The 24,451-nt window shown below is 40.2% G+C and overlaps 1 protein-coding gene across 5 annotated transcripts in view; it reads left to right on the top strand.

Annotated features, from left to right (window-relative positions):
* The window catches only part of LOC122872163 (interleukin-1 receptor accessory protein-like 1), a 293,532-nt gene that overhangs the window by 140,602 nt on the left and 128,479 nt on the right, over positions 1-24,451 (top strand). For all 5 annotated transcript variants that reach the window (XM_044188023.1, XM_044188021.1, XM_044188022.1 and 2 more), the window contains exons 3-5: positions 2,160-2,439; positions 21,704-21,890; positions 23,745-23,898. In XM_044188023.1, coding sequence (XP_044043958.1) covers positions 2,160-2,439; positions 21,704-21,890; positions 23,745-23,898 — 621 coding nt within the window. The remainder of the gene's footprint in view (positions 1-2,159; positions 2,440-21,703; positions 21,891-23,744; positions 23,899-24,451) is intronic.

The raw sequence follows: 24,451 nt of genomic DNA, 5'->3' as shown, positions 1-24,451 counted from the left end.
TTGAGCCTTCTTTTAGCAGAGAAATTGGTCTCTTTGCCTCAGTGATGGATTTCTCCCCACAATTTTGGACTATTGACTACTTTGGTCTTTGACTCTGACAGATTGACACCAAAATCTGTTACTGAAAGTTTTTGGTAACGATGGATGCTTTGCTATTAAACTCTGCTGCAGCTGCCCTGGAAGTATCTCAATCTGACATTATGTCTTTCTCATTTTTTACTGTTCAAGTGATTTAAAGTATGCTTTTCCCTTTTTTCATCTTTTCTCCAGCTCCTAAACCACCCATCAGTGTTGTTTCTGCCGCTCCCAGGATGACCCTTACAGTACCACACAATACAATACAATAACATAAATCAGCATGGTTAAATCAATTTCGCACCAACACCCCTGCCCCGTTTACCCCCAACGACTGCCGCACACACCTCGCTGATTGGCGGTCGAGTTGCTTCTTTGGTAAATAAAACATTTATAGAGACTCAATTAGCGAAGCCTGTTGAGTCTGCGGCAGCTGTGTTCGCCAGCTGTTTTTAAAGGAAGAGTGATGCAGCGAGGTGGAGCGAGGGAAAAGAGGATGTCAGGAACTGGAAGGGAAAAATGGATAAGGGAAGATGAAGTTGATTCGGTGCGGACCCACTTTGGTTTTCAAATATAAGAGAAGTGGTTTGTTAGTGTCTCAAAAGACCAGAGAGAAATAAACTTTTTGACAGAAGTTTATCTGTATCGAAAAGTGGCTAAACCCTCTAGCTTTTATTTGATTTACAAGATATAGTTAATATAGTGAATTTTCCAACAAAAATACAGACAGTGTAACTGTGTGAAATACAGCTTGAGAGGCATTAGAGTAGAGTAGAGCAGCATAGGTTACCATAGTGATTTACCCCAGTTAAAATTGTGCCAGGCTCGAGAAACAAGAAAACCCAAGTTAAGCCCACAGTTAGCTGGCTAACCCACCAATCTTGCTTCACGAAACAGGTCACAGCTCACCTGAAAGTTATTTTCTTCCCATTTCTGGGTGAACCGCTTTATTAAAAATCACCCAAATGTTTTGCTTGCGTGATATACAGACTGTTGCTTACTGTACATCTGTCTTTTACACAACTCACCATGTGTGAAATTTTCAATCAGCAACTCAGGCGTTGGTATGGGCTGTGTGTGTTTTCACTGGAGAGCGAGAACTTGGTAAGGATTAAATATCAGTTTAATATTTGGTGTTTCTCATGAATCTTATATACAACCAAAGTTGGAAAATAAGTCTGAGAATCCAAACCATCCCTTTGCCTGCTGTGCATGAATAATGCAGTTATTATTCAATCTTTGTAACTTTTTTGACTGGCAGTTGGTGGACTTTATTAGATGTCTTAACAGGAAGACCCCTATTGCTCAGCCTAGGCATGTGCAGCGGCGCAATATGAGACAAGCTACTTTTTCCATTTATATGACTGAAAACAGCATTTGAGACCTGATGCTAGTTTAATTAGCTTTGGAAGATTCACAGCAGCTTCTAATTTTCTCGGGTAAAATGTAGACGAGTGCCATAACTGCCATTTAAACAGATGGTGACTTTTTATTGCCAGTAGACTCAATTTATATATGAGATGGTAACATACGAGTCAAATATAAATATATAGTAATGTTTGTAGGTGAAGGCAGGGGCAGACAGGGAACAATGATTGAATGCAGCAGTTGATATGTCGAGAGTTAAGTTTAACATTCAAAAGGGTGATAAGTGTGGTCATGAAACACTTCAACGTATTTACACATTATAAGGCTACCTGCTTGCTCTCTGTCATTTTAAAATTGGCTGGGACTTCATTTAGGCACACTCAGGAAGTCATATGTTAGAGGTGTGTATATGTACTAATAGCCTCATTTGGTTTGTGTGTTCCTGTGAAACACAAAAAGGAGACATTGTAGAGATCAGTGCTGCATGGAGAAAGCATCTTGATTGATTGTGATACAAGGATTACTGGCAAAGCACATGAACAGACAGACTGATGCCAGCACTGAAAGTGGTCTTGTCCTGGTTGCCACATACCCTTTTCATTATTACAGATCTCCTCTGCTGGGCTTGGTGATCATGCAAATTGGCTGAAAACAAATTCAAACCCTTTTCTAGTAACCCATTCTTAATTCTCCTTTACTCTGTCCTTTTCTTTCAGTGGAAGGCTGCACGGATTGGTCAGTGGACTACCTTAAATATAAGGTGCTTCTGGGGGAACCTGTACGGATTAAGTGCGCTTTATTCTATGGATATATCCGGGCCAACTACACCCATGCGCAGAGCGCAGGACTTAGCCTTATGTGGTATAAAAGTGCAGGACATGGGGACTTTGAGGAACCCATCAGTTTTGACGGCACAAGGATGAGCAAGGAAGAGGATGCCATATGGTTTCGACCAGCAGAGTTGGACGATGTGGGGTACTATTCCTGCGTATTAAGGTAAGTTCTTCTAGTTTTTGTTAACCAGCATTATCTGGAGACATACTGTATACTGCTCTCTTCCTCTCTTCACTGTTATCAAATGTAAATAGTTGTTTTTATTGTTTTTGCCTTCAGCTGCAGGAGGCATTCACATGGAACTCACACCATTTTGGACTTTTGCCAGCAGTATGTCAGTAAAATAGTGGGGGTAAATAACATTTTCTGGAACCCTGTGGGGACGAGTAAAGCTATGTTAAAGTCCCTCTTTGTTGATTTCTAATGAAGTCTCTCAACTCCAACTCCAAAAGAGCATTGGTCCTTGGTCCACAGAACATCGTCTAACAGTATGAGACCCTTTGCTGCGCTTCATATGTTAAACTATTTCTTTATTCTCCTCTGGGGGACAGTAAGCCATTAGGTGCACTTGGTAAATCCATAACTCTTGGGCCCTCACAAGTCCTTCTTTCTGAAAACGTGACAGAGCGAGGAGTGAGATGAAAGAGAATGGACAGTTATTCAGCACAGGAAGAATGAGGAAAAGCAGCTAAGATAAAAAGAAAAAAGCAGGGGACTCATACTATCTTCCTTTTCCACTTGCCTGATGGTGGAGGTAGACAATTGTTTGATTTATGAGTTCTATAATGTGGTGAAGTTTCTGGCTTCCGAGCTCATATTGGCAGAAGTTTTCATTAACGTGGAGGTTGTCTGTGGTCAGAAAGAAAAGGCAAAGCCGCTGTCTCAGAGCCCATAACAATTTTTTTTCACAGTACAAGGGGAACTTTGAAACACATCTTCCTGAAAGATAGGAGTGTAATCTTTTTAGAATTCAGAAAAATCCACAGAAACATTCGTATTTCAACCTAAACACAAAGGATTTAGGACATTTGTTACACTGACAAAAAACATGTGAATGATGTACTCTTGAGCAGTTGCATTCAGCAAAGGTTTCCTTGTGTTTCACAAGCTTAATTCTGAGAGGTTTTGGCCATTACTATTCATCACCATTAGCCCTCTCCCCTTTGCTGTGGCGGCCGACGTGAATAGAAACGGGCAGCACCAGTCCAACAATTCTCTATTCAGCGACGTTGGCAGCATTTTCTGGAGGCAGACAGCTCAGAGTTATTGTGTAATCACGCAGAAAGTAGAGCCATGAGATTTGATTTGGACCACTAGTGTTGCTTTGTCGCCAGTCTCCACCATTCAGAACCAAATTAAGGGGCAACACTTATTTGCCCCTCATGGAGAGAAATAACAATAGTTCTGAATACAGAGCACTTTTCCATCACACATGATTTCTCTCTGCAAGCATTTCATTGGACTATTGTTGCATATAGTTGCTTTGTGCAGGTTTTGAGTGTGTTTTTACATTGTAGAGTTGAGATGTTCACATTTTAATGCTTAACTTTCAACTCTAAATATTTGCCACTCAAAAGTATCCGATGCAGCTGGGGGTGTTTTAGGAAGTATTATAGGAAACAGACATAATACACTGATTAGCTCCAGCACAGTAAGACCATCTTGTGATGTGAATATTCCCACAAGCCCATGATGGGATGGTATGTAGACCAATGATGAAATTATTTCTAAAAACCACTGTTTACCATCACTAATTAATTATCAATTAATTATGAAATAGTGAAATGAAATCCCAGAGCCCAAGATGACGTCTTCAGGCGACTTGTTTTGTCCAACAGTACATCAAAACTTAAGATTTAGAATTATATAAAACAGAAAAAACCAGCAAATCCTCACATTTGAGAAGCTTGATTATCAGAATTGTTCATTCATTTTGTCAGTTTTTGTCATCATTATTTATTTTTTGGCCACTTGGTGAAGAAATCTACAACAAACTAAATATTGCACTTTTGACATATTATGGCCCTGTGAAGTTGAAATGGCTCATGTGTTAGCAAAGTATTGCCTGTTTACGCATCCAGCAGACATGGAGGTTGATGAGAACAGTGAGACTGAACCAAAACAGTAAAGTTGCTGTAAAACCAAAACAGTGAGCTGAAAGACACCAAAACAGTTTTTAGAGCTGGGTGGAAGTGCAGAACGAGGTGATAATTTGCCACTACAAGTGACAGCTTTCACATTACACACTGTCATTTGTTAATTGTTAATATAAAAATATTCATTAGTGCTTAAAAAATGTCCAGGTTGACAAGTCTCATAAAAAAGTGGACATATTACATTAGATTTTCTTGAAGGTAATCCACCAGCTGTGTTAATTGAACACCCCAAAGTACAAAAATTAAAGGGAGAAACATTCATTTGTCACAAGGTGTTTACTGTCAGTTTTGCAACAGTTGAGTAATAAGCAATATGTTGAATAATGTGCAGAATTGCACATGCTTTATTATATAGTAATAACTTATTAACCTTGTAGGTAAAGGGCATTTTCTCTTGACTGGCTCATTAGTCAGCTCCACGCCACCGCATACGGTGGCTTTTAACAGGGGGAAAGGCCTGCTCCAAAGGCTTGGGAGGAGATCATTGTACTGGATACTGGTGTGTGTGTGTGTGTGTGTGTGTGTGTGTGTGTGTGTGTATCACGTTTAGTTTAATGCAGTGTTCTGCATGCATATACTGTGAGTTCTGTTGAGTGGAGCCACAATAATAAGGCCAAGGCTCATTCCAGATGATTGACAGAGCAATGGTTTCAAGGAAACAGACTTTCTCATACCGCATACAAACTAAAACTGAATCTAGATGTGGTAGAAAATGTCTGAAAATGCCCCCAAATTACATATACTATATGTCACATGCTGTTATTCAAAGGCAGAGGTTAAAGAGAGCCACTCCGAAGTACTTTTGCAGTAATAACACTTGAACTGTTGCTTTTGAAGATTAAGCTATTAACCTTTTAATGGCTACAGTATGATGTTTGCAACCACATTTTCTTTTGTGAAATTCTCCTCACTTTCCATTTGAGCGTTGACAACGTGTTAAAAATTGCAGGAATGGATTCATCCAATTTTACAACCACATAGCAGTGCGTCGAGCTGTTATGTCGACGTGACTCATTTCAATTTCCAGTCACTGCAGCCAAATCAGAGGATTGCTCTTCTCTTTTGTCTCAGCGGCGTGGGTCCTATAGATGATCAGCGCTTGCATATGTTAACATATCACATTTGGATTAGGCTCTTGGCAGGGTTTTTACTTGAGGATCCTCACCCTTTTGAAACATGAAGGGACCTAGGGAATCAGAGCGCTCAGTGGTGGAACGAATGAATCACAGCACAACAATAAATCATCTCTCACTGGATACATTTCATACTTGAGCATGTTATAACAATTCAATCCCAGTTACTATGGCTCCCATGATGTTATTGTCTCAAAGCAAGTATTGATAGAGACTTTTGTAACCAAGAATGTTATGCATGAATGTTAAGGAGGTTCTTGTCCTTAGACAACATCTTTTCATTGTCTTTTGTGATAGTATAATATCATTTACCATTTCTCTTTTCCTATTCAAGATTCAGAGTGGTATAGTGAGGAGCTAGGCAATAGTTTAATGTTCTTGTTTATCAATTTTCAGTGGAATAATATAATGATATGAACATTTGGGTTTTCATATTTCATAGTCATCAATGGAAATCCTTAAATTAGGAAATACTTTTTCGTTTCTTTAGGTGGCTTATTTAAACATTTCCCTATACATACCAAACTAAATGTAAAGTTTTGTTATTGATTATGCTTCTCTGTTATGAAAACGTGTGTTAAACAGGGATATTATTGAACAGGACTGCATTAAAAATGGCATGCAGGTGGGAAACACTATCAGCAAGTACTCACTAATAAAAATTTGCACCGCCATGTTTCCACAGTAGCCCAGAACAGACAAACCAAACACTGGCTCTAGATAGGGCCGTTTGCGTTTTATGTGAGTTTTGCGGCCACCGTAGTTTCTCCTACACGCTTGGAAGGGAAGGGTGATGCGAGCGGTATTCAAATGGTTGCAAACTTCAATTTCAAGTGTGTGTTACCCCTGTGAAAAAACACAAACGTCTTCATAAGTTTTGCAGTTGGGGAAAAATGTGCTAACAGGGTGCAGATAAACAAACACAATTATTTCCAATTCAAATCATCTAGTTTCAAGTACTTTCTTAATCAAGAGGCATGTTATTAATAGTGTTGAGTCTTCCCTTCTTGTTTGTTCCTTGTTTCAATATTTGTGTGAATACTGTAAAGCTATCTCACAGCAGCCTATATTGTAGTTCCTCATTTATTACATTGGTTCTCTATGATGCACTCTCACACAAACAGATGCATGCAATACTCTCTTTTTGCCCTCGTTTTATGTGTTGCATTGTGCCCTATGACTTTACATTTGTGGCCTTCCTACCTCTCTTAACATACACACACACATACAGCAGTGTACCCGCACTTGTTACATCTTTATGTATTTGCTCAGCTGCACTTAAGGGTGCTACTTACTGTAGGGCAACAGAAAACACACACATACACGGGCCATCCGGGTATTTAGAGGATACCACTAACTCCCCAGCACTGCTGAAAGTGTCTCTGTAAGCCTATTAGCATGACAAAGTTGCTAATTCCTGCCATTTTATACCTTGCTGACAGCAGAGACAGCCGAGTAAAAGCTGGTCAGGCTAACATCACGACAGGAAACGCTAAAATGGTGCAGTGTGCTGTAAGTGAGTGGGTATTATTTTATAATCCAGTTCATCCAGGTTTCATTACAGAGCCACAGCTCACCTGACATTCACCTCAATCTTATGAAGTTCAGTCACCGCCAGAGTTTAGAGTCCATGCTGCCTGATCCCTCTATCCACCATCTCATGATAATGTTGCATGTTTTCTCCATTGCTTTGCCTTTTCTGCTAAAATGCAACATAAATTGCAAACTTGCAAAATGGCAAACTGATTTGATGGATGTCTGTTTCTGTGTCGATACAATCCCATGCACATTCATGTCACTCTAATCACTTTTTCTGACTGTTGAGACTAAAAAAATCTGAATGTTTAATAGTTATGTGTGGGGTCTCTAGTCTTTGTAGGTTTCAGTAAACTTAAGGTGTTTTCCAGTGTGGAATCTTTAATTGTTCACTCATGGATTGTGTGGAAAATAATAGTGTCCTGTTGTCAGTTTCCAAAAACATCAACAACTCTTTTGATGTAATGTGCTGTGCATGATGTTAGTCGATGTTTCTTTAGTGACTGTTGCTTGTTCACTATCTTTTATGTTGCATTGTGGGATAATTCGAGTCCACTATAGAAAAATCAGACATTTAGTATTTGACTGAAGTTGGTTGTAATAGTCTTATTTTTCTTCCTGACAGATGTAACTATCTATAAAGATCTTTTTTTAAAAAGTCTTTCTGCCATTTTAATGAACAAAGATGTCTATGATATGACAGCAGCGGGTCAGACTAGGCAATTGCAATGTAATTATTCGATGGCCTTTAATGTCATAATGTGTCTTAAATGGCTTTTAAGTCAACACATAACGAGACATTTCCTTTCATGCACAAACTCTAGCAGAAACAAGTGCAGACCTAAGCATGCACCATACACACGCACAGTTATGGATCAGAACAGACGCACATATCCACAGCCCATCGATCGCTGTGGAAAGTGCAGGGATTACAGTGTCAGATTAAGGACAGATGTAGCGGTGCAGGGAGGACCCCACTTCTTGGCAGGTAGCTAATGTTTCACCTGTGACCCTGTCCACCGGTGTTGGCATGCTGCCGCTGTCCCAGGCTTATTAATGTGTTTCCTGCATGTCCTGCGATGCCTGGGCTGTCACCAGCAAAGGACAAAGGGAGAGGTAGATAGCAAAGGAGCGGGTGTTTGTGTGTGTTTGTGTGCGTATGTGCGTGTGTGTGTGTGTCCATTTGCTTATTTAAGCCTGAATCGCTGCTGTGAGTGCACCTCACCTGGCACCTGTGCACACACATACACACCAAGAACTCGCACAGAGAACACACACACACACACACACACGTTAAACACTTCCCACCCATCCCAGACCGCAGCCATGTTCACTGTGTTAGTATTCGTGGGCAGGAGTGGCTGGTGATCTCTCAGGGAAGTGACAGTCAGAATGGGCCGTCTGGAACACTCTGTCATTCAGCCCAAGTCAGGGCCTGTCCAATTGATCCAGCCCAGCTGTCAGAGCCAATGAGAGACGCTAGACTAAGGAGCAGCAGGGATGGTTTGTGCTGCCAGGGGTTATGGATGATGTATAATATAAGGATGGTGTTTGTGTTATAAGCTACCTGGCAGGAGACAATCAGTTAGCTGTGGCTCTGTGGAATAGCTTCACAGAGGACGGCTATAACAATGGCGCCCTGATGGATGTTCATTAATGGAGTTTATTTTTAAGTGCGATGCAGTGCCGAGGCACATATGGATGAGGTTTTGAAGTCACAATGAAATTAAAAAATTACTTTTTCATCCATTAATCTTACCACACATAAGAAGTAACCTGGCCCCAACATTTGGAATCTTGCAACTTACAGCTCCAGGTGATGCACAAAGCATTTCAAAATTGTTTTTATTTCACAAAATTGTCCATATATGCAGAGGTTGTTTTTTAGCCAGCTTTCTCCCTTTCAACTAAGAAATGAGAAGTTACTGAACAATAAAGCCATTGAAATGGTATTTCCTTGAGACTTTAACTGCTTGGGCACTTGTGGTATTCAACACACTTTTCATGATAATGCCTTGCTACTCTTGATAGTCATCTGATTTAGAGGAATACAATTGCAAGATATTGGCAGTTCATGAAAGCTACATTGCAAAGCTATATGTTCAAAGCACCTGAGAGCTAATGCATCAGAGTATATAGTCTTTAGACATACTAGTTGCTCTCTGAGGCTGTACTTATGCACAGTGGTGCATGCTAAGATGCTCACAATGGCAATGTTAGCATGATGATGATTAGCAGGTATAATGTTCACCATGTTAGTTCAGAATGTTATCATGCTATTATTTGCTTCTTTGCACAAAACACAGCTGAGGCTGTTGGAAACTTTATTAGTTTTGCAGGTAGTATTGGACAAATGCAATTTTGACCTGCGGTGGTGCTAGATGAAAAGTCAGGGGATCACCAGTCATTAGGATACTTTGTGTAAGAGCCATGAATGTCTGTACCAAATCTTGTTCCAATCCATCAAGTGGATATGGAGATATTTTAATGGATAATTGTAAGCTTCATGGTGCCACTAAGGTAAAATTCAAGGGATCATGATATTAGAATTAGTTCTCTTGGGACTGTACACAATTCCATTCATATTTGTTGAAATATTCAGTCATAGACCAAAGTGGTGAACCAACCAACCAACATTGCCATCCCTAGAGCCTGACAGAACAGAAGCAACATAAACTTCATCAACAGATCATCCAAGAAAGTACTGCAGCACAGATACACCACAACAATGACTGATGGGAGACAAAAGCATCTTCCACATTACTACATTAGAGGTTATGAGCGAGTTAGTGCAAAATTTCTGGCAGCAGTTATTCACAGTGCCCAGGTGGGGTTTTAGATAATTGTGTGATATGGATTTGCCAAGCTGCTTCATCCACCAGCCAAGGGTTATTGATGATGTCCCCCTATATTCAGTATTCTTTACACCTGTAAAGAGAGACTGCTCTGTCGACACACTGTTTGGACAGCCTTTTAGTTGGCTCTATGTGGTTTAGTAGAGGCTGTTCCAGCAGCCATTGTCTGATGATGTATGGGCTGCTGTTTGGGCTTAGTCCACCTTTCACACTATGCTTTATTCAGCCGTATGATGTGGCGAGGTGAACTTGGCCAGATATTCACTGTGGACGTCTGATGTTACAAAGACAGTGTCAAAGAAGAGTGTGCACATGGAGCCATTTTGGGGCCAGCTGCTGGATAGTATTGGACTTTCATCTAGCACTCAAATGGAAATAAAATGTATTCAAAATACTATTCATTTGTTTAAAACTTTTAAATCAGTAGTTTTTCTTTCCTTTTCACTGATCCCTATTCAAACTCTTTCATTATAGCAAAAATGTTGCTGTTAGAAATATTACAGCAAAGAGTCAGAAGCCTGAAAACGGATCAATATTTTTCCACATGTGCATTATAGTATACCAGTGTCATCAACCCATGAACGTCTATACTGCTTTTTACCATACATTTAGTTAATGGGCTGGATTAATATTCATTTTAATAACCGTAATGTTCCTGCAGATATTCAGACATGTCAGCATTGATACTTAAATATTTGCCCTGATCCATTCAACCACAATCATGTCATACCCCCATCCTTGATGCTCCCCCCAAAATGTGTACTTGGAGAGCCAGAAAATATGATTAGTGTATAACATGAATCACATTGTCTATAGCTGCAAAAAGCAGCTTTACAGGTTATTTTTCATTTCTCCATAGAGTGCTGAGAAACACAAATTCATTACTCGTATAATGGCGGCTACAGTGTATTTAAGGCCTCATACAGTACCATTATAATTCACCCACAGCCACCTGTGAAGCCTCCGCTCTAACTGTAGTGCTTTGTTTCCACTCATGCAGTGCTTAACTTGGGCATTTCAGCATTTGAATGAACCTATATCTGCAGATATTTTAGCATGTTGTGGAGGACAAATTCAGTTCCATAGCATTGATCGGCATTTAACATATTATGGAAAACCAGGCACACACCAGGCTTGGTTATATTCATAATCTAGAAGACATGTTTATGTTTTCATTTATATCCCAATCACAAATATGATTGGGATATTAACTCTGAAAACCGTCCAGAACAGGTCTACATGCTTACCCCAACAAATAGTCTTATATTTCAGATATCTCATTTGGGTTTTCCATAACTATGTAAAAGGGGATTTGATATTTTCATGGGCCAAATCAAAAACAGAATGTTTTAGTATGCTGAATCGATATTGGTTGTATTTATTCAATTGCGCAGCAAAAGTGTCCAACATTTCTGATTTCTAACCAGCCCTACATGAGCTCATTTTGATGTTCGTTGGGTACTCTTTGTAGAAATTGGAGTATAAATTTAATCCACCATGTGCCTGCATTACGGTCTCAGCCAATTTCATTGCATGCCCTTCACGCTCCTTCTGATTGGACATTTGTCCCATGTTCGATTCCATTTGATTAAGCCGAGCTCAAATGGCTCCTGGCTACAGGGAGCAAAAGGAGAGAAGGTTGTCTGTGGAGGATTTATTCTGGGAGACCTCTTGGCTCAAATCAGTTGTCACAATCTGCATGACTGCCCAGGACAATTGAGCGGAAAGTCCTATATGACCAATTTTTATTTAATTATTTTCAGGATCTTCTGTTAATCGTAAACACACATGCAATATATGGAGGGTTTTTATTAAATTCAGTTGCATTTTTAACACCCGGGTTAAATATTTCCACATCCTTAACTGAGGGATTTTATTCAGTTACATCCACAGTGTTGCCTCCCCATATATCCAGCCTCGTGGCTCTCCTGGTCCACACTGAGCGGAGGAAGTCATCAAACATGATGCCAAACCATCGCTATCTGATAGCAGGGACACTGACCTTCTCTTCCTCATATCTGATGGAGGTTTTTATCTGCCAGACAAATGTCAGAAATACCATTCCCCAAGCACAATCACTTTGGCACCACAGCCAACTTTTCCTCCCTCCTCCCTGCCTACCCTCTCCTCTGTTCCCCCTAGACTGTGAACGGCGGAGCTCCAAGCAAGCTCCAAACATCTGCAATACCGCAGCTATCAGTCAAACCGTGATAAAGGAGAGAACTCACAGCTTGCCTGAATCCTAAGGGTGAGAGCAGAATAGGAAAGTGGCTGAAACAAACAAAAACTTCTTTTAACTGATTCTGTATATTGTAAAGCATTTGACAAAGTAATATCACTATTGAACTGAGTAATTTATTTTCATTTAGAAAATGTATTCATTTGTTAGGTCATGGATAGCTCCACAAGGAATATACATTTTGCATTGAAATCAGTCAAAAACAACTTATAGCCTCATACGTTTAATCTTTTTTAAGCTAATTACTTTTTTCTTTTAATTTCAACTCAAAATTTCACACATTAATCTGTAATCTAAAAAGGTTATACACCGATCATCAAAAAGGTGCAGGGAGAAAAAAAAAATAAATTCTTCTCAAAATTAATAGACATAGATGGTCTGCTAATACTTTTAACAACCTTTTGCTGCAAAATGTGAGCACACAACACAAACACTGACAGTCCGCTAAACTAGTAACAGAATCAGAAATACTTTGATCCCCGAGGGGAAACTCTTTTGTTACAGCCGCTCACTATCACGTCAGTGCACACAGGAATAGCAGTACTAAGCAAAAAATATAATACACTATAATACAGGTCAGAAAATAAATTAAGTACCAAGTGGGTATAAGTATAAAATAAGTGTGAAGTACAAAGTGGGTTTACCGGTTGATGATGATAATACGGTATAAAGTAATAGTGCATGAACTGCCAAGTGTAGCTATTAAGATATTAATGAGACGGAGGATATTGCACAGCAGTAATAGAGGTATGAATAAATATCAATATCAATAAATAGGGAATTTTAAACTGAAAAGAGTATATTGCACAGGAGTATTAACACAGAATATTGCACAATTATTATTAAGTATTGCAGAGATGTAATGATCAATGTCCAGTATAATGACTTAGGGTCATATAGACTGACACTTAGAGGGAGGAGTTAAAGAGTTTGATGGCCACAGGCAGGAATGACTTCCTGTGGCGCTCTGTGGTGCTTTTTGGGGGGATGAGTCTTCCGCTGAAGGTGCTCCTTTGTTTGACCAGCACATCATGGAGTGGGTGGGAGACACTGTCCAAGATGGCATGTAGTTTGGCCAGCATCCTCCTCTCTGACACCACCGACAGAGAGTCCAGCTCCACCCCCACAATGTCACTGGCCTTACGGATCAGTTTGTTGAGTCTGTTAGCGACCACAACCCTCAACCTGCTGCCCCAACATGCAACAGGATAGCACTGGCCACTCAGATTCATCACCACCGCTGATACATCCCACCACAGTAACTGCTAAATACTACTCTTTAAAGCAGCTTTAATCAGTATTTTTATAATAACAATGTATCAAATGACAATGTGAAAATAATGTGATCATGTGAAAGGGGTCGCCTATAGTGATGAACCTACAGAGAATTATTACCTAAATCTGCAGCTCCCCTCAGCTTTACAGAGCTTTAAAGCTAGTTTCAGCTCATTGTTTAGCTGTCCGGCCCACAACTTTATTGTTTTGTATCACTGTCACTGCTCTCATAGCGTTGTTTTCGGCTGCAGCACATAGTTGTTTTCAGTAAAAAGCTCTAAAAACCCTTTCTGTGCATGACCTGCTCACCACCAAACAGCAGATAGACACAGTTTAGTAGCGAGAAATTTCCTTCAGGACTTGGTAGAGACCAAAAACAGAGCTAAAAGAGAGTGAATATTGGCCTTACATTTGCCAGGTCACCAGAAACACGACACCTAATGAAGAATAATGTTGCTCCGTAACTGCTGGATGTGTGGCCTTATTTACATGTTGTATCTTCTCAGCTGGCTAGTTGGCCACTGTTAAACTTACATCCAGGACTTACCTGGTTTTGTGCGCAGTTTGAGAATGTGTGAACTCTGCGCTTCGCTGTGAGATTGGGTCCTCTGGAGAGCTGCATACAGTCACCGAGGCTAAGCTAGCTGTTGATTGCCCAGCACTGCTTGTGGAAGAGCCGAGTTCAAGAGTTTGAAGAGCTGAAAGACCCTGTGACTCGCTTTTTTGCCAGTTGCAGGACACATTTCTCGCAAACATCTCCGAAAGAAATGGCTTAGTTTGTCCAAAACCATAATGACATTCAGCAACAGAACAACACAGCCCTTTAATTCATGGAACGACTGCGGTTGGTTTACATTTTAGCAGTATTGCTAGAGACGGTTCATATTTGATATGCATAGCAGTATGGTTGCACATACATTACACCCAGATGGCCTGGGGACCAATGAATGAGGTCATGGCAGAGTTAGAAGAGAATACAATGGAGACAAATTGTTTATGCTTGTTACGAAATCAGGTTGCTAGCATAACGATGAGTTGAGGGTGTCGTGGAATGGAAAATCAGTTCCCTGAAGGCACCGATTTGGAAATGACTGACTCATTTGCACACACAAGTGCTGCTGTCAGTTTGAGACACACAACTCAAGGGAAGGCTTGGAGGAATTCTCACACTTGTAGGAAATTAAGTTATTTGATTAATGTTGGTTTTTGGGATGAAATCTATGTACTGCATTGTGTATATTTAGAACAGTAGTTTTACAGGTGAGGTTTGGGGATACTGCAGGGTCCTTCAAGGGGTTCCAGGGGGTCTTGAATGGTCTTCACTGGAAATAATTCCAGGTAAAATACATATAACAATTCCATGTATTTGTGTGCCTTTAAATGCTAATTTGTGCCTCTCATGTATTACCATTCCAGTCATTTAAGTCACAAAGCTAAGCATTTGTTTTTCTGAAAAGTAAACCTGCAGATCTTTGAAAAACCCAAAAGGTTGTTGAACAGCACTTACAGCTGTTTTGAAGGTATTTTCAGAATCTTTAACCACCTTCTAACCATCTGGATGAAAAAATATTCTGTTTGCTGCACAAAAAAAAACAACTTAAAATCTGTTTACCTTGTTGTGACTCAATTTCTTAATCCAAAAAAGGATGTAAGGATGTTAATGACACATGTCCTTGCAAGTTATATCACATGAACCAAGTTTTATGATCAATTATATTACATTTTTTAATACTTATGTTACTATCCATTATTTTATTATTTTTATTTTCTTTGTGTCATCCAAAACTAATCTTTGAATATTCCGTAAAACAGTGGTAGTTGTTGTTAAAGGAACTTTTGGGTGCTTCACAGATTGTGTGGTATTTATTTTTCAGAAAAACAGATGCTTAGCTCTGTGATTCAAATGTAATGGTAAAACATAAGTTAACAACAAAATGAGGTTACAAAATATTATCTTGTTGGGGTCTGTAGGGTCTAATGGATGTCCACTTGTGACATGTAAACATTTTAGATGCTTGGGTTTAGCAAATGGAACAAGTAAGCTTTATGTTATTTCAGCTCTGTAGATCTTCCAAATACTAAAGAGATTTAGAATTTAATTTTCCGCCAGAGTTTATCAATAAATCATTACTGTATTAATGTTATTTCCTTCAGCTTCAAGTTAAACTTCTCAAGTAATCACACCTTTATTGCTCAGAAACCAAAAATAAGCATTTAGATTGAAGTATGAGATTTTACTGCTTCACATAATCGACCCCATACTATAAATAAAGTTGTATTGAAGTTCTGTGAGACATATCCAAGTGTGTAGATAGGGGCAGGCAAAACTAAACTAAATTATCCACAGAGGTGTGTGTTCCTCCCTGAGATATTGTGTAGTACAAGACAAGAGAGAAAAGGGTGGCTGGGCAGGTGGAGGCATGGACAGAATATCCCAAAAAGAGAGAGAGAGAGAGAGAGAGAGAGAGAGAGAGGCACACACACACTCATAAAAAAAAGTTGCAGTGCAATGCAGTTGCATTTAGTTTTTACTTTTTGTATTTGTATTTTAACTGCAAGTCTACAATTTATTATTATTATTATCCCATCTTACTTATCTGTTTCTATTTTAATATCATAATTCTTCTTGGCAATGTTAACATCTGTTTCCCATGCCAATAAAGCCCAGAGAGAGAGAGAGAGAGAGAGAGAGAGAGAGAATTATAATTATAATAATTGAGGCAGGAGTCGGTTGTTCCAGCATGGAAGACAAGTGCCACACTTAGACAGAGGCTAAGTAGGAGCAAGTTGGCCCACAGTTTCACAGATTTAGGGAGCCGTGGTGCTTAATCATCGTGGGCTTGCAGGTGCTAGAGTTGACAGGTGAGTTATGAGCAGGCGCTACAGGTAGGAGGTCCAGTTGTCCCACTGCTCACTATGACCTTCGCTCTGGCCATAAATAATGCAGGGACCATAAAATACTGATTTAGGATAACTGGGCCGGCTCTATCTTGGTCTGGGTTCATCTTGGCTTGGTGTGGACAGGGAAGGTAGAACAAGAACTGTACTACTTGAGTCCAATCTCAGTCTCTAGCTCAGTATCAAGACCACTTTTCTGACCTCTTAGACTTTTCTCAATCTTGTGCCAATTTGGACTTGGACCTGTCTTGGTCTCAGCCACTATTTGATGTCGACTGGACTTTTCCCGCCTGTCTAAAGCCATTGTCACATCTGTCTCTAAAGGGACAGGGCACATCCAATCATGCCAGGCTGCATTAACTGCCCTGTATGTGCTCTCTCAGAAAAGATCTTGGCTGTTTTTACATCTGCCCTCCACATCCTGGCGTAGGCTTTGTTGCCATTCAGATCTGATCTCAGGTATATGCTAATGCAAGTGGCAACAAGATGGATAGTACGAGTGATGTAACTTATTTACTTGGGCCTCTGTTGATTCTGTTTAGCTTTTGCTACACACTGGTACAAAATGACACCTAATGGAGGGAAACAATTTATGGGGTTTTATAGAGCTCTAGCAGTTCCAGACTCATTCTCTCACCAGATTTTAATTGAACACCTATGGAAGATATGGAGTGATGTTAGACAGCACTCTCCAGCACCATTATCATAACACCAAATGAGGGAATATCTTTTGAAAGAATGGTGTTCATCCCTCCTGTTACTTTTTTCCTTTATTTGTCACCCATCTGCATCTGTGCATGTGCTTGACTATAACTATGTACTGACAGCAGTGTAGCCAGACTTGTTGATGAGTCTGGTACATCTGCTCACAAAAGGTTGTATTGAAAAGACAAATATACGTGTCCTTCAAAGATTCTATTTCTACCCAGACCACTTGTGCTGAACTTTCACTCCACTCACTACAAAACGTTTAACATTCATTTAAAGAATTAAAAATTATTTAAGTGATTTGAAAGGCCTGTTTTAGTCAGTTTAACCTGGCCTTGAAATTTTGGAATGCAACTACAGTTGATGCTGTAGTTGCTTAGCTACAATACTATGCTGTATACTGTAGAGAGACACACAAATATAAACACATCCAGTGTGCTGCTAAGGGACACAATAATGATTTTGCAAATTAGAATCAGCTTTATTGCCAAGTAGGTTTACACATACAAAGAATTTGGTCCTGATGGACCGCAGCCTCCTGTTGGAGGGGAGTGTCTGAAACAGTTTGTGTCCAGGGTGGGAGGGGTCCTGGAGGCATACAGGTCCTGGAGGGATGGCAGATTGCAACCAATCACCTTCTCTGCAGAGCGAATGATACACTGCAGTCTGCCCTTGTCCTTGGCAGTGGCAGCAGTGTGCCAGATGGTGATGGAGGAGGTGAGGATGGATTCAATGAGGGTAGTGTAGAAGTGCACCATCATTGTCTTTGGCATGTTGAAATTCTTTAGATGCTGCAGGAAGTACATCCTCTGTTGGGCTTTCTTGGTGAGGCTCCCACTTGAGGTCCTGAGTGATGATGGTGCCCAGGAAGTCGAAGGATTCCACAGTGTCGACAGGGGAGTCACACAGGGTGATGGAGGTGGGTGGAGCTGGGCTCTTTTGAAATCCACAACCATCTCCACTGTCTTAAGAGCGTTGAGCTCCAGGCTGTTCTGGCTGCACAAGGTCACCAGGTGGTCAATCTCTCACCGCCCAGTGAGGGTGGTGTCATCCACGATCTTCAGAAGCTTGACAGATTGATGACTGGAGGTGCAGCTGTTGGTGTGCAGGGAGAACAGTAGAGGGGAAAGAACGCAGCCTTAGGGGGAACCGGTGCTGATGGTCTGGGAGTCAGAGACATGTTTCCCCAGCTTCACATGCTGCCTCCTGTCGGACAGGAAGTCTGTGATCCACCTGCAGGTGGAGTCAGGCACACTCAGCTGGGAGAACTTGTCCTGCAGAAGAGCTGGGATGATAGTGTTGAAGGCGGAGCTGAAATCCACAAACAGGATCCTGGTGTAGGTTCCTGAGGAGTCCAGGAAGTGGAGGGCCGTTGTCTGCACTGATGTTGGATTTCCCTAACTCTCCTGTTTTGTCTTTTGTCTTGCTGCCTGCAGCCTTTTCTCAAACAAAGCTTGTTTCCATGTTGTAATAAACAACCACATACCAAGAAGAAAGAACACGAAACATGTGTGTGCGCAGTGAGTGTGTGGTTGAGTGAGGGAGAGAGAGAGTGAGCGTACTTGGCAGAAAAGTGACGTGAATGTGAGCCGAGCAGAGGAAAAGGTTAGCAGTAAGTTGTCAAACTAGCAGTAAATATACAGTATAGGGTACAGTTTGTCAGTTAAAGGTGAGGTATGCGATTCTGGAGAAATCCATTACCATGATACAGAGCGAACAACAATACAGCAAGTAATATAACTAACGTTAGCTAGGTTGTGGGTTAGCAAACTGTACCCACAGTTATTGCTGCAACGCTAACACTTTTTTTGTGCATTTGTTATTTTTATTACAGTGATTTGTATCTGTATCTGCATTAAGATAAACCTTAGTCATCCCTTTTGAAATGCTAATGATGTCCTGAGTCAACGCCTTACTCAAGATGTTACTGTACAGCATAGGTCAACATGCTATATTAAATCTCTAATGGCTTAATATCTGTGGTGGGTTTATTTCACTGCCCTGTAATGTCATTCTGCTAAGGTAACCTTCAATCAACCTTTTGACCTTGTGCCTTGTGATGTTCTCTTCTTTCTCTGAGAAAATTATTGTTAGTTGAAAGTAAGCTGTAATGAGTTATCAGCAATTATTTCATCATCCAATGTCTATTAGAGAGGAGTTATTTTAATTAAGAGATTCATTAAGTTAGTTCATTAATTTCCCCACAGGTGCCATGGATTCTCAGGAGAATTTCAAATCAATTCTGCTGCCTATTATTTAATATCAGAGCGAACAGTTGCTGAATTAAATGGCAGGTTCCATCTGGTTTCATCCTCTGGTGGGGTAGATTCATTGCCAGTCAATAAAATTAAAATATGTATTAGATGGTGGATGTATGGCTGCACACATCAAATCTATAAATTGACCCATGAATTTAACCAATGCTAAATCCCATGAGTATCTTGCAGTAAGTAGAGACTGCAGTGTTTTTCCACAGTATGACAATCAGAAACCTGTCAGCAGGCTGCTTCACTCCTAACTGACCATTGCACATAATTTCACTGCATTTGACGCATATTGCATCTCAAGTTCTCTGCCTGCCCTCCAGCAATATACAGTAACTGTCAGCCTGACACTCTCAGTTGATGTATGCAGGATGCTATCTATCATTGCCACAGCATTGGATATCTCCTTCAGTTTGACACATTTGACAGACACTCTTGCCTATTAATGCCACGGTATCACCCAGCTTGTTATCACTGTATCTGCAGTACGCAGAGCGTTCCAAGAGCGTTGAATGCTCAGTGCATAGAATACAGTCAAGTCTCTGGAGTGTGCAGCAATAGGATTATTTTCCTGCTTAGTTCTTTGGATAGGCTTCATGAATATTATACCTGCTGAGTGAATAGTCAAGAGATCACCTGGTTCTTCAGGCTCAAAAGGCATTGTGATGGATGTGAAATGTTGGAAAGACATCGTAGGACGAAGTGTTGGCCCACACCATCGATCACTCATGCGGAGCAGATGACACAATTCTCTCCTTCTCTCTTCCAGCAGGCGAGTTTATCAGTGGTGCCCAGAATATTTAACAGGGAAGAGAGCGTACCCGTGGGATCTCATTTGCACAGGTGTCCATCTGGTAGAAGTTGTCTGGGATAATCTCCACATCATGTTACATTTGCATCACGAAAATGGCACACTCAGTGTAAGCGGAGCGCACGGCACTGGCCAGTTCGAAGGGCGAGGGATTGTTTGCCGACACTGTAGCGAAGACCAGTGTGTGTTGTACTAATCCACAAGGCAGCTAATGCTGCGCAATTATGTAAGGATTTAACATGTTTGTAATTGTTTGTTGGTTCAGCTCAATTTGTGTAACCAGCTTTAGTTGGAAAATTAGCAATGAGATTTTCCTAAACACTGCCAATTTGTTTGGTCTTTTAACCAGGAGGGATTTGCTGCAGTCAGGCTGGAGTACTTGTCAATTGTGACAGTCTTATTAGCCAGTTTGGCCAAAGAAAAGGCACTCTTACTGAATTCATTGATCATCAAGGACCTTTGCTTCTGTTCCCCTCCTTCAAATAGCTCAACTTTCACAGTGAATCAATGTGTTCATTGATTCCCATGTTCTGTTAAGAATTACTCAAGCAGCAGATCCAATCTCAAAATTGCTGTCCCATTAATGACCAAACAGGATAGCTGTAAATGCTTACCAGCTGTATCTTTTCCTCTCTTGTGGCTGTGGAACATCGCTCTCCTCGGCAGGAGAAGTTCTGACCAGGATCCCTACAAACGTTCTACATGTACACATGAGAAGGCTCAACCCAGATTGGTTTAGTTTTTACAAGACAAGCATTCCAATAGAGGAGTGACACAAATCCACTGAAGGTATACTGCAAAACCAAGCAGTAAAATGAAATGTTTATTCCACCGTGGATTAATGTTCACCAGTATCTGAGAGTCCAGGCAAGCATGTAGTCTCCAAACATTACAAGTAATCTTGCATTTTACGCCCCCTCTCCTTTGCATTATAAATTCTCTTCTTTATGTATATGACCTGAGCAGTTACAGTACATCAATTGTACAAGTAATTTTCTGCTAGCTTGCACTGTATCTGCTTAACACGTGAAAACAAAAGGCTCAATCAATCTTCAAGTGCTGTTGACATTCAGAGCTGTCTCTCCATATTACCGCCCATGTCCCTACCCCTTATACACACTTACACTATGTATATAAATATACACACACATTCAGCTTTCCATTAATAGTTTAGATAGGTAGGCTCATCATGCATTATTGGTATTCATACTTGAATGGATGAGAAAACATTGTAAGAACCTGTAATTGTGCAGATTACAGATTACATTCAGCATTAAAGGAAAATTTTCTCCTAAAGAAAATGATAAATTGGGAAAATGATTAATTGCTTTCCACAGGAAGGCTTTTTTCTAACTCCCTCTGCTGCATTTAGTGATTCACATGGAATGTAATGAATGAGCCTTGTGGAGATTTTGATAGCACAGACTCTGAGTTTATGTGAAGCCAGAGATTGGCTGCTGGCAGCTTTTCTTGGCTGCATCTGGCAAGACTTCAATATGATACAAAGTCATTTATTTCTCCGACTGATTCATTAACTTTGTATTTTTGCAGGAATTCCACATACTGCATGAAGGTGTCCATGTCTCTCACAGTGGCGGAGAATGATACAGACCTCTGCTACAACTCCAAAATGAGGTTCTTTGAAAAGGCAGAACTAAGCAAAAGCAAAGACATTACCTGCCCGGGCATTGAGGATTATATACAGCCGGGAGTGGAGCCTGAGATTGTGTGGTACAAGGTAAGATACACCCTTTTTATTTGCTGTTTACACAAATAATCTTGACTTATTTCATTTCTTTTGGAGAGGTGTAAGATGTAGTCTAACAACAAAGGGTTTTGTCTGCCATCTGAAACCCATCGTGCACATTATTAGAAATGGAACCTTTCAATTAAAATCAAAAAGCTACTTCACAACAAGTTTTTTTTTTTATTTGAAGAATAACATAGTTAAGGTCAGCTATATATTTAATTAGCTTCAAATACCATCTCCTCTCTGATTTCTGAAACCGACAAAAAAGTCAATTCGCTGTATACATACGCGTCTCTTGTTTCCTGTGTTTTGAACTTACACTTTCTCTTCCTCCTCAAGGAGAGTTGTGACGCCCACAGTGTAACTGACCCAGTCAGACCTCCCGTGTCCGACAGGCCACTTTGACAGAGCTGTTAGGTGAAGCTTGTGGGCCAATTCATCAAACATGAAAGTGTGCTGGATTAGGTGGCCACATTGCTTCTTCAGTTTCCCACTGAATCAAATTAAAATAGCAGATAATGACTGTGGGCTCCACACCCTCCAGTTATTGGCTCTCGCTTTGTCAGTGGGGGCTGATTGAATTCTGGGAGTCCTGTCTTGAACCACAGTTCGAAACCAAACCCACAATGCCCCAGTTTCCTTTGCCTCAGGTGTTCTTTGGCCCAAAATCTGAAAGGCCTTGGCTGTTTCTGTTTCAGTCCAAACTTATTTCATACTCACCACCTACATGACAGTATGTTGTAGAAATATAGAATAAGAGTCCTCAAGTCCTATTTAGCTTTAGAGTTCAGAGTTTAGCCCTGAAGTTCATATTAGCCTAGTTATAATGTCAGAGATTTCCGCATCACCAAATTAAAACCGGTTGCACCACAAAAACTAGTTCTTACATAGAGATGAATTGTTTCTAAATATTTACACCCAGTAACTGCCAGGTGTAACTGTTGCGTAGCTAAGTGAACCAACTGACAAAGCTAACGTTAGCTTGCGAATATGTGGCTCGTTGTGAAAAGTCAGTGGGATACGGTCGACACATCTGACGTGACGAATTCTGTTTAATAACACTATAAACTGGGAAATTTTTAAATTACGTTACTAAACCACATTATACCTCAAATTACAAAACCTTATGTCAAAAGACAATGACCAAGTAATGTTAGCATTATTAGATGTTTCCCATTCATTCTGTACTGCATAAATACTACTACAATAACTCTGACACACATATTTCTCCATGTCTGCATAAATAAAACAAACTCATGCCTACTTGTCCAAAGGATTAGCAAATGTAATGTCATTTGTCCTCTTAAAGCTGTTATTTGTGGAAGTTATGTTACAACTTTTGATTCTAAAGTAACTTCCTGTTTATATAGTTGATTGCTTTTGATTGGGCTGCGCTAAAGATGTTTCCTACCAGCTTATTTACACATTACTTAAGTCTTTACTAGCTATGACATTTCTTAAGTATTGATGGTGCAACCCGATTTAGTAATTCATTCCTTTGAAACCAGCAAGTACTAACTAAGAAGTTAAGAAGGACTTTACACATAAACTTATTAATGGATTTATGAATAGCTAGTGCATCCAGTACAGCAGTCCTCACTCAGAATGATAGACACATAATCATTCAATCCCATAAATCACTGTTTACTACAGTATTAGTGTCTGGGCAACAGGGGTGCACCAATGACTAAAATCTGGCATAATTTGAGAAAGTGTATTATATAATATATATGTATTTGTGTATTGATATGAGGTCTCTCTACCATAACTGTGTGGAAAGTTGATATTACTTTATTCTAACATTCTCTATTCCCATGGTCTGTTTCTCTATTTGAAATAAAGGAATGCAAGCCAAAGCAGTGGAGACAAACCATAGAAAGGAGGAGGGACACTCTGTCCATCAAGGAAGTACGGGAAGATGACATTGGGAATTACACCTGCGAATTACAGTTTGGGAACTTTGTGGTGCGGAGGACTACTGAGCTATCCGTCACAGGTAAAGAAAAACGTATTTTCTTCAATGCTGCAAATTCTTTGATTGAATCATATTTGCTTACTTTTGTTGAGATGTTTAAGCACTGGCATTCACTTATCTAGATGAAAAAGGTACAGAGAGGCTGAATTGCTGCATTGCTTGCGACAGCAAAAAAGAATGTCAGTAACTGTACGCTGAAAGCCTCAATGCAAAAATATTTATATTTAATGCAGATTTTTTTCCCCCCACAATCCTCATTGTTGCCCATGCCTTTGTGCACAGTGTCTGGTGATTGTTTTCTATAGATTGTTTCTTACACTGTGAACTGGCAAAGAAAAATCTTCAGGCTTCAGGTTGTTTTTGTTAAAAAATTACACTTTTAAAGCTGATCCCTGCACCTTTCGCCAAAGTGTCGCAGTCAATAGTGCCGGTGTCTCTGTGACTTCTAGGCTGCTTTAATTGCTAAGTAGTGGAATTCACACAGAGACAATTCAGCACTTTTTCTTAAGTCTGTTGAAATATTTAAGCCTGAACCTAAAGTGGGTGACAGATTACTTGCCACTGACACTGTCAC

This window comes from Siniperca chuatsi, linkage group LG24 (assembly GCF_020085105.1).
Source record: "Siniperca chuatsi isolate FFG_IHB_CAS linkage group LG24, ASM2008510v1, whole genome shotgun sequence".
Classification (NCBI taxonomy): domain Eukaryota; kingdom Metazoa; phylum Chordata; class Actinopteri; order Centrarchiformes; family Sinipercidae; genus Siniperca; species Siniperca chuatsi.
This window is presented reverse-complemented; position numbering and strand designations above follow the sequence as displayed.